The sequence below is a fragment of the Myripristis murdjan genome, chromosome 24 (assembly GCF_902150065.1).
Source record: "Myripristis murdjan chromosome 24, fMyrMur1.1, whole genome shotgun sequence".
Lineage (NCBI taxonomy): Eukaryota > Metazoa > Chordata > Actinopteri > Holocentriformes > Holocentridae > Myripristis > Myripristis murdjan.
In genome coordinates this window covers 25,771,987-25,783,256 of record NC_044003.1, presented here as the reverse complement: position 1 = coordinate 25,783,256, position 11,270 = coordinate 25,771,987, and the positions used below count along the sequence as shown (strand labels likewise).

Below are 11,270 nucleotides of genomic sequence, written 5' to 3'. Positions count from 1 at the left end.
TGTGGATTTATCTGCTTTAAGGTGTCGGACTCATAGAGACACTTCATCTTTTCCCCAAACAGTGGTATTTATTTTCTGTCTTTGAGTCAGTCAGTCTATCTGACCCTGCCTCCAGTTGAAATATACAGTGAATGTGAATTTGGACTGAAATCCATCGCGTTTCCATGTATCAGAGGAGCAACCTGGTGATAACGTGCATATGATGAAGAGAGAGCAGGGAGAAAAAAAATATGGGCACATATTTTAATAAATACAGCCACAGCGGATGGGTAACAAGCATTTTTCAGGACAAGTGTGGATGCTCAGATTCTTATGATCAAGTCTCAAAATTCACAGAGAAATGACAAATGGAAGCAGGGTCTCTTTCTGTCAACCACATACAGACTTTGTTGAAAAGAACAAAGCAAATAAATAAAAAATAGAGGGTAGAACACAAATGGATCAATGTGAATCCTACTAGCATGAACAACAGTAAGTGCACACTGGAAAGCATAATCAACAGCTTAAGTAAACAGCTTAAGTACTGGGAAAATGGTTGGTCTTACTTAGCAAGGCACTGCATGTGAATAACAATCAGTACACCATTGTCTTTCTCTGTCTACTGTCACTGCAAACAACGAGGCACACACCTGTAATTGAATACCTTGACATTTTGAAATATAGATTATAACCTGCTGTATAGTTACTATTCTCCACCGGTAGCCTGTTACATTCTGCGGGGGCAAACTTTCAGCTTTTATCCATCATCCACCCTAAAAATGTTGTGTTTAGCACTGCTGACGCTTTGTAATTTTTCTCTAAATTGTCTCAATTTGGCACCATGAGCTGAAAGTCATCTATCTGTTCAACAGCCACTTTTACTGGTTTGAAGAAGTGATGACAAAGTATTAGTTCAGTCAAAATACAAAAGCAAATATTTGCTCACTTAGTCCTGAAGTGCAAACTATTTCCTGCTGAGCATAGGCAAATTGCATCTCTTCGCCTCTAATTCGTGAAGGGTGCAGGTAGAGTTTGCTGGTGTTAGTCAGCAGGAGATAGTTCCCAACAAAACCCTGTTGAGTTTTTCACAAGTAAATTTTTGATGGTCTGAGCTCCACAAATGAATACCCATCCAGCCCCACTGGAGTGAAGGGAAACAGGGAGGATTGCAGAAAACTGGAAACTTTTTTTTTTTTTTTCATATTTTGAGTGAACGCTTCCTTTATCATTGCCAGCAACCTGCTTGCTCATTAGCTGAAGTTTGAATACAGAGACATTTTACCCACAAGTGCCTGGCGACAAAAACATAACAGACGGAAATTCAAAATGTCACAGTATCCCACAAACTAACACAAAAGGCGACGTAATATATTATAAATAAAAACATAATGAACTACGGGTTAATAACAAACTTTAAGAGGATAATAAATGTGCATCCATGTAAGGCTAGACACAAAACCAGACATTTAAGACTAAAGAAAAGACATTAAGACATAGGAACATAATTTTCAGTTGTCTGACTTGGCTTTGTAACATCAAGGCACTGTATAGCTTAAATAGGATGTTGTTTCCAACATTGTTCATGGCAACAAGTGTTCCACACAGTCTGTGAACACTAAAGTAATGTTACGGAGAAAAAAAACAAAACAAGAACAACTTACTAAAACACAACACATCCCATTTACATTGTGAACAATCCCAACAAAGTGAGAGCAGAGTGATCGGAGTTTGGCCAAGGGTTTACTGTAAGCACCATGTCGCTGTGCGTAAGAGGTGGTGACTGCAAATATGTAACAACGTGCTCCATCACTTCACTGTTCAGATGCCCCACATTCATAATCATCTGGCACAGAGTCGCCATGGAGCCAACGTGGCTGCTCTGGTGACCAAACTGTCTAAACTCTGTCCACGGCTCTGAGTGTGAATGGTAAAACAAAGGTGGAAAAAAAAAGCTAAAAGACTACTTTTGTCTCTCATGGTAAAAACACACACCTAAAATAACATTGTAACCAGTAAAAACACACTAAACTACTGTACAATCTCAAACAACAGAAATGTAGTTAAGTGCAGATGTGTTTCTGGAAGAAATGGGAGTTCAATCCTCATCTAATGTGCTGAAGTTGCAGCTAAAACAGAAAAAAGTCTCCAGGGGGAATGCAGTTGAGTCGAGTTTTTCATTCAGGAGAAATGCAGTTTAGCTGTGATCTGACAGAAATGAGTGGAAGTGAGGGATCCAACAGATATGCAGAACGGGAAAACAATTGGAAGCCGAGTCCAAATTCTACATTTATTTTTTGCTCTGGAATGCAGAACTACTTGTTGTTAGCATGTTAAAATGGAAATATCAGAGCCATAATGTCAGGAATAATCAAAAACTGGATTTGGAAAAACGTTGCTATGATACTGCGTGGTTTCCAACATGACGACCAGCGCCCCCTTAGGGAGTCCTAAGGAAGTCCAGTGATCCCCGGAGAACTGAAGAATGGAATGCAAGAGGCTGTGTGTCCCAAAGCTGACTTGGATTAAAAAACTCAAACCTCATGGCTCAGAGTCGACCATGGATGAAATGATGTCCAGCACACTATCAAGTCCAAAAAGGTAGCCGTCCTCCCTGTTTCCCTCCACCCACGATGCTCGGTGCGTGAGCTCCTCCCCGTCAGGAAGTGGTGTGGTTTTCCCAAAGTCAATCATCCAGACTTTGGCCCGCCCCTTATTATCATGAACAAATAACAAGGAACTGCCAATCACCTGCAGAGCAACAGAGAGAGAGACATTAGGAGGAGTAAAAAAAAGAGCAGCTAAATAAAAGGTTTTTGAAGTTTTCCTTTGTGTGTATGTGTGTGAGTGTGTGTGTTTGCATGAATGCATGTGTCTATTATTGAATGTCCTTCAAGGCCATGATCTAATTTCCTGTTTTGGTCCACCAGCTTCCTATGGAGTTTATATTTATGTCTGTGAGTATGTGTACTAAAATATAGGTGTGCGTGTGTGTGTGTGTGTGTGTGCGTGTGTGTGTGTGTGTGTGTGTGTGTGTGTGTGTGTGTGTGTGTGCATGTGTGTGTGTGGTCAGGGACACATTTCCATGACACCATCTGTGTGTATGTGTGTGTGTGTGTGTGTGTGTGTGAGAGAGAGAGAGAGACATAAGCATGTTAATCAGTTCTCATCTTTGAATTTCAATCAAATCAGTTTGTTATACCTTTTGTGCTATTCCTGAGTATAAATGCACCAATTTATCAAGGATTTCACCAATCTAACATTGTATCAGAAGAGGTGAGTGCCAGCAAAGTGTGTCAGTGCTTCTGAAATGGAGCTTTAACAAGCGATGGCATCAGTCATGGACTTTCTCACATCAACTCCACCTCTACAAGCCTCCAAAGTGGAGTTTTTTTGGCAAGTGAGCTCTACAATGTTAGCTGTGAAAACATTTGCTAACATTAGCGTTCAGCGCTAGTATGACCTGCAGGTATTTCAGTTCCAACAAGTGGAATATTTTCATTTTGTTGGATAGCTATTTGGTTTTCTTAGGGTTCAGACAATATTGTTACCCTACAGGGGGAACTAAAGCCCACGCAGTCCTGAAAATACAATGCCTAAAACACATTTTATTTCACTTAGTGACTTTCAAATCTTGGTGGATGATGAAAAACACTCAGGAATAATACTAAATTTAAAAACTCCCTTTTTTAAATTGAGTTTAGCATCCCCTTAAGACAACCACTGCGAGGGTGCCTACATGTTTATCTATATTTACCACCGATTAATACATGCACTGGCTCAGTCCGATCACTAGTGGATTTGGAGTGTGTGTTATGGAGCAACACACTGATGAGCTGAGCAGCAGCTGTGGGAAGAGCAGCAGGTGAGCAACATTTCCATGAGTAGCAGTGTGTGTTTACCTCATGAGTTTTGAAGAACGGGGAGATCTCCAGAGTGTCTCTGATGTCCTTCAATCTGGCTCGGTAACCTTTCTGTAAAAACACACACACATATTCCTCTATATCACATTCTTTTGGTCGAGGTGAGGTTACCGAAAATGGACTGTCATATTTAAAAAAAAGGTGTAGCAGTACCACAGTGCCCCAGCAAGTTTAAGACAAATGTTGAGATCAAGTTCACTGAAAAAAAATCTCAAATTAAAAATCAAGCGGACTTCCTGAGGCTTTGCTGTGTCGAGGTGAGTTTATTCATTTTGAGAAATTAAAACAGATACAATATTCACTGAGAGGATAAACTAGTCAACTCCATCTGGGACAATGGGATTTCCTCATGTTTGGCCTCCCTAATGTTTTTTTAGTTGCTATTTTTATAATTCAAAAAAGTTTATATTTTTAATTCTATTTTTCAAAGTGATGGGGTTTGGAATAATTGGAAAAAAAAAAAAAAAAACAGCCACGTTAATTTTCTCAATATATTTCAATTTGCTCCATGATTTCCTGAAAAAAAAAAAAAGAAAACACACACACACACACACACACACAAACACATGTGCATATGTGTGTGTGTGTGTGTGTGTGTGTGTGTGTGTGGAGGCCCAGGGAGCTCCCAAGCACTTCCCTTTTCTATTGACCCCGGAAGTTTGAGGTCAGTGTGTATTTGTGTGCGTGCAAGTGTGTGTGTATGTGTGTGTTTCCCATGGGACTGTGAACACAGAGTGGAACAGTTCAAATTGTAGATTACACCCGTCATCTGTTTGTATGTCAGTGACCCACAGGTCCAGGCTGCTAACATGCACACGTGCGCGCGCACACACACACACACACACACACACACATACACACACACTCACCAGTATATCGTTATTTCCTTTGACGAAGTCATGGAAGGCTGTCGTAACTTGCTCTCTAGTCTTTGTCTTCTTAAAATCCCTGTTCACTGTCCCATCCTCTTTCTGCAGAGGAGAGAAGAGGACAGGAAATAAACTTCAGAGTTCAGAGTTCAGAGTTGGACTTCCCACCCTGATGTTTGATGTCTTCCTGCCTTGGACTTTAGACTCATTTTAGTGACGGGACAGGGGTTCTTCATGGGGAAATAAAAGGTCAAAAGATGATAGAAGTGGCATACATAGACAGAGGTGATATACATCCTCGGATAGCTGGGAACCTGAAGATTAATTTTATATGCAGCTCAGCTCTGTGTGTCAAGTTATTACAGTTATAAATGCATTCATTTATTTATTTAGAGTGTATAAGGATTAGAATATTAGCAATTAGTAATTTTTGGCTTGATACCATTTGTTACACAGATTTCGTGCAAAAGTTAACGAACTGAGAATGAATAAAAATCCCACCAAAATACCACATTGAGACAACAAGACCTTGAGGAACACCATCGAAAAAAATATGCTGTGATTTGGTATCAAAAACCTCTGACTTTTGGAGATTTCTGTAAGAATCGACTGGATGGCGAGCACTATTGGCCACTTATTGGCAACATACCTGAAAAACCAGACATCCGTCAGTTTATACAGGATTAGTTTAAGGTGGGTATGTCTGCAAAAGGGAGACCCGTGGGTACCTATAGAACACATTTTCATTTAGATATCCTGAGGTCAGAGGTCAAGGGACCCCTGGGACTTTGGATATTTAGCCCCTTGCCGACAACTTAGCATGACATACTGATACAGATTGTCTAGTTTCGTTTGATACCAGTATATTCATTCTAGAATTAAAATTAGCCTTGTAGGCTTCAGCCTCTGACAGACAGCTGGGCTTTTGGGACGCTGAGCGGTTAACAGTGTGTATTGATTATTTAACGTTAAATGCTAATTTAGTTTGTTTTACAAGGGTTTTCTTGCAGGAGCAGGTGAATCAGGCTGTTACTCTTATTGTGGGATCAATGGAAGTTCGGACTTAAAATATTTTCACTTTTTAATTAATAAAAAATGAGCTACCAGCATCAGACATGTGACAGCTGTGTATGACAGCAAAATGTGAGTTTAAATGTACAATTACCAGAACCAACAGGAACATGACTTTGTAGGAAAGAGTGGAAAACAGAAAGGAAAAAAAAAATAAGAAAAGCAGAGGGATCACGGTGAAGTAAAAAGGGAACAATGGAGGGAGGGAAGGAAGGAGGCAGGAGACAGGGGACAGAAAGATATTTTTAGAGATTCAGCCTTTAAGCAGGAAAGGGCTTTGACTATTTTTCTGAACAAGAGCTATACACAAAAACAGCTCCGGTAACTCATGCCAACTTGTGTGATATCATTTTTACTGCTAGTAGTCACAGTTCAATGTCCTGGCCTTTAAAGAAACAGTTGGGGTTTTTAAAAAGATTTATACATTTTTTTTTTAGGGGGGTGGGCGCAGAAGTGCTAGCTTTCAGTCATGCCTGGAATATAAAGACTAAGATACTGGTGTGCACCTTAAAACCTAAATTTGTCTTGCTTTTATATCACTGCTTTCTCAGCAGAATCATGGAATGGCGGTTTCAGGTAAAAAAAACAAACAAACAAACAAAACACTAGTGCTGAGGTCAGTATGCAGATGGCAGTGGGTTTATATGAGGCTGCTCATTTTTGTTAACGTGGCTGTTGTGTAAATTATTAGCTTTGGTCTTGAAAATCTTGTCGGGGCTTATAAAAGCCTGGTGTGTGACTGAGGTCTGAGATAGAAACAGAGATATCACACCCTTTTAGACTGGACTATAAGACATTTCAAACAGAAGAATATGGTTTCCTCAGGCCATTATATAAGCACTGATACTGATAACCCTGTAGTATACAAAGGCATAAAAATTGCATAAAAATGCAATCAGAAAACTGATTTCCTCACATTGTTGCAACAAATACAATATTTCAGTATTAGTTTTGTATCACATATATTTAGCTTTTGTAATCAACATATGACAGCGGTAACATATTCTTCTCAAACAGTCAAAATGCTAAAGGTTTAGTAAACTGAACAGACAGGGAAGCTTCAATATGATTAGCACATTGCCTCGTTATATACCACAACAGTCCAGATGTATTGATGATGGTGACATACCAAAATGTCCACTCATTTGTAAATAAATAGTGATTCTTGTCTTAGTAAGCATTGTTAATAGTAGCAGTAGCAGTAGTAGTGGTAGTATTTCTTTTATCTTTATATGACGGTGTGTGGGTTATTCTAGTTTGGCTGTTAATGGGTTCTGAAATCAATTTGCACAGGTTTAAAGAAATCTGCTCAGTGCTGAGTTGTAGTTGTTATGGTAGTTGTAGAAACATAAACACTGGTAGCAATAACAGTGGAGGTGGTAGTAACAGTGCAAGTAGTAGTAGTAGTAGGAGCATTAGTCGTATAGTACCATATCGAATGAAACTTTCCTTAAATCATAAAACAACAGAAAATACAAAGCAAAATGTAACTCACTTTCAGTTTCTTGACGATCACATAACTAATAGAGTTAATTTTGTTATTCAGTACCAAAATAACATCTAGTTTCCACATGCAAAGGCAAGACACCCCACTTCAACCAGGCTAAAACAGATCCAAAACAGATCTTTTCCTTTATGTAGTTTCCTACATAAAACAATTGTTTCATCAACCACAATGTTCCACGTACAGGCGTATTCCAATTATCGACATGCCATCTTTCTTGAAAACTCTGAGCAACAAATTAATTTATTTCTCCAACATTAACCTTCTCCTTCATGATATATGCTTTTTTGCAGCCTACGTTGTGGAATAAGGTGTGAACATACTCGGCCCAGGGACCACCTGTCTGTACATCCCACATAAAAATGTTCTTACACAACTTGCCATCATCCACAGTCACTAATCTGTTCCAGAGTCTGCGAACACTGGCAGCCCCGTGTACATCACAAGGTTCCCACCCCATCACTGCTGCAGCTGGGGTGAATTTATTCACACCTAGAAAGTAGTAGTAGTAGTCGTCGTCGTCGTCGTAGTAGTAGTACCAGTCCCAGGGAGTAGCAGTGCTAGACTAGTAGAAGCATTTGCACTACCAGCAGTAGCAGCAGTGGCAGTAGCGTTAGTTGTAGTAGTAGCCAGTGTTTGAGAGTAAGTATTTACTTTACTAAGTCACTGCTCCTAAATAGGCATTAATTACTTTACTTAGTTACTCTTTATTCAGACAAATTTGTTTGCTTTTTAACTATGCACTTTGGTGGGGAAAAAAACCTTAGTAACTGCACTATCAACTGAAAAATCATTAAAGTCCTCATCGGCATCAGTCAGAGAAACCAATAAGTCAACAATCCGCCAGCTCAATGCCAACACATCATGTACGGCACAAGAGATTTTCTTTTTAATTTCATGGATTTGAATAAAAAAGCAATGAAAGTAACATGTTCAAAAGTAACTAAACTTAAAAAAACGAATTATAGCCAGTACCACTCCTGCACAGGTAGTAGCAGGAGTGGTTTCTAGCACTGTGTGGTTACTACTAGTAACAGTAGCAGTAGCAGTAGTGGTAGTAGCATTAGTAGTAGTATCAGTGTTAGTACTAGCAGTAGCAGTAGTATTAGCTGTGTTAGTCAACAGGCTGGTGGGTTCAGCAGACTGGGATAAATGAGTCTCTAGTGTTCTACTGGCTGCCTGGCAACAAGGAACTATTTGGAGCCAGAACTATTTCTCCCTTTATGGTGCAGGTCTGGCCACAGCTAGCTTGGCCTCACACAGAGACGAACACACACTCACCGATTACCACACACACTTCTCCTTCCTCTCTTCACATACACAAGACCATATATACAGAGCTGCACACATTTACAAAATTACAGAGAAACACACACATTCACCAAAGTGCAAACAGGCGCAGACAAACTTAGAATACATCGACACTTTCTATTTCTTCATCCAGCAACATGCTCGGACACACACACACACACACACACACACACACACACACACACACATTCCTCTGTTTCTGGGGATAACCCTCAGTGTCATGGCAACAGATCATCACGAGGCTCTAAATGTCCTTATATAGCTATGACCTCAAATGAAGAGAGAGACAGAGAGAGAAACAACCCTGATCTGTGTGTGCATGTGTGTGTACACGTGTGTGCATGTGTGTGTGTAATGTCATTGCCAGATGCTGAGGCCTATTGAGCTGCCACAGACAGGCCTAATGTGTGACAAAGGAACTCAGGCACACTCATACACTCCACAGGAAGTCGCTGTTCAAAACAGGAAGTTGGATCATGCTCTTCAAGGACACGCAGAGACACACACACCACCCACATGCACACAGAATGCTGGAAGAAAAGGAAGGAATTGCGCGCACACACACACACACACACAAACACACACGCACACACACCTCTCCCTCTCTCTCGGTCTTACCTTGATTCCCTCTATCCTGAATCCCAGTGTAGCTGTTGAGCTGATGGTCTCCCTCCACTGCATGTACCTGGGTTTGGTCACGGCCTGCTGCTCATGTTCCTTTGGCGTCGGCGCCTGAGGATCAACCTCGATCATTTTTTGATACATGTCAGGTCTCAGAGAGGGCTTTTTACGAGCCTTGGTCAGCTCTTCCTCAAGGTAGGTCCTAAAAGGTGAGAGTAGAGGGGGGGTGGATGGTGAAGGAGACAGAGAGGAAGACAGGATGGACAGGCACAGAACAGAGACAGATGAAGGACGGAGTGAGAGACAAAATGAGAAGGTGACTTTAAAGAGAAAATCACAATCCAGTCTATACCTTTTTTTTTTTAACGTTTTCATGTACTATACATCCAAACTGACTTGCATTATACCTCAGCGCCCCATCTGAAGTGATTTTGCTCTAGGAACAATGATATGAAAAGATATTTTGATTTCTGCTGCAGCATTACATTGTTTAGATATCATACTGACAAATGGATCCAAATTGGTGAGATTAAAATGTAATTTATTTGACCTCTTTCACAGCACCTGTTTTCACACGAAATGGCAGGTAACCACAGATGTTACTAATGACATTAATTAAGGTTCACCTCCATTTAAGAGTAGCAGACTCTTTCCAGTGAGCCTTGCATGGGCCCTGAACCTCATGTCATCAGTAGCACCTGTGTTTACCCTGCTATTTGTGTCAAGATGGCAGCACACTTTAGTCAAATAGAGAGTGCAAATACTCCGTATCTAATCTATGTATACATATGTAGTGTATACATTAAAGTCAGTAAAGAAATCCATGACCACTACATTATGTGATGTGTTTTCTCACCTTACTCCCATCTTACAGTCCATCACACACGGGAAGTCGAACTCAGCCAGCAGATCCTCCATCTGGTTGTATTTCTGTCCATCCTTCTCTACGTCTCCATGGTAACCAGGGACGTACGGACGCAGCACATCCTTCATCAGCAGGGACAAACACCGCTGCTCACATTCACAGTGTTTCTAAGAAACAATACCAATTATATGTTACTATTTTTTATATAATTCCCAACATTACTTCAGTATCAGCAGTATATTGAACCTTCAGTAATATGAAGACTGAGGAAGATATGAAAACTATTATGAAGATATGAACTGCAACTGTTCCAGTGAATTTACTGAAATCAGTTTACTGTGGTAAAGATGAAAATCTGATTGGGAGAGTGAAACCATGTTAGTGTACCTTTAATATGCGACCATTAGCTCCCGCCTTGAAGCTCCCTGTGAACAAAGAGAGATTTACTGAAATAGAGGACTGCTGTGACCGACTTCAAAAGTCTGAGGAGGAGTAAAGTGCAAACTGACAGCCATGCTAAATCAATGGGAAATGATTTATTGATTGCTGGTTTGCAATGAAAAGCATTTTAAAATATTACTGCAAAATGAACACACACTAAGGTATGTGAGGGAAAAACAAGAGAAAAGAGAGGCATGTATTGGTGTATACCTGCATGGGTGTGTACCATTTGTATGTGTGTGTGTGTGTGTGTTTGCATGCATATACCTGCGTGCCCAGCCAGTTGTATCCAGGGATATTTCTTCTTGAAAGACATGACAAATGGTGACCAGTGGACCATGTTCTTGATCTTCTTCCAGGACTTGTGCTGTACACACACACACACACACACACAAATGTACACACACACACACACACACACACACACACAGAAATATTTTACTGTTGCTGTTTACAACTGCAGGGCTAGAAGTTTTGTTTACAAATATATTTGCCATTAAAAGAAGCAACTTCTGGGCTTCTGTTTGATTTACAGATTTTTCTTTGAATTGATCATAAAATGAGATACACTAATTCAAAGAATTACATCAGAGTAGCAAGTTCTGCAAGTGTAGACAACTATCTCTCTCAAAACTACATGGTTCCCCTTTAACCACAACAAATTCCTGCAGAACTCGCTTTGTAATGCT

The 11,270-nt window shown here is 40.2% G+C and overlaps 1 protein-coding gene across 1 annotated transcript in view; it reads right to left on the bottom strand.

The window, feature by feature from the left end:
* The window catches only part of LOC115355886 (inositol-trisphosphate 3-kinase B-like), a 36,465-nt gene continuing 25,195 nt past the window's right edge, over nucleotides 1-11,270 (bottom strand). Inside the window, exons 7-13 of the mRNA XM_030046810.1 lie at nucleotides 10,849-10,948; nucleotides 10,528-10,565; nucleotides 10,132-10,307; nucleotides 9,273-9,477; nucleotides 4,769-4,870; nucleotides 3,879-3,950; nucleotides 1-2,727 (exon numbers count right to left, since the gene is read on the bottom strand). Coding sequence (XP_029902670.1) covers nucleotides 2,518-2,727; nucleotides 3,879-3,950; nucleotides 4,769-4,870; nucleotides 9,273-9,477; nucleotides 10,132-10,307; nucleotides 10,528-10,565; nucleotides 10,849-10,948 — 903 coding nt within the window. The 3' untranslated portion in view covers nucleotides 1-2,517. The remainder of the gene's footprint in view (nucleotides 2,728-3,878; nucleotides 3,951-4,768; nucleotides 4,871-9,272; nucleotides 9,478-10,131; nucleotides 10,308-10,527; nucleotides 10,566-10,848; nucleotides 10,949-11,270) is intronic.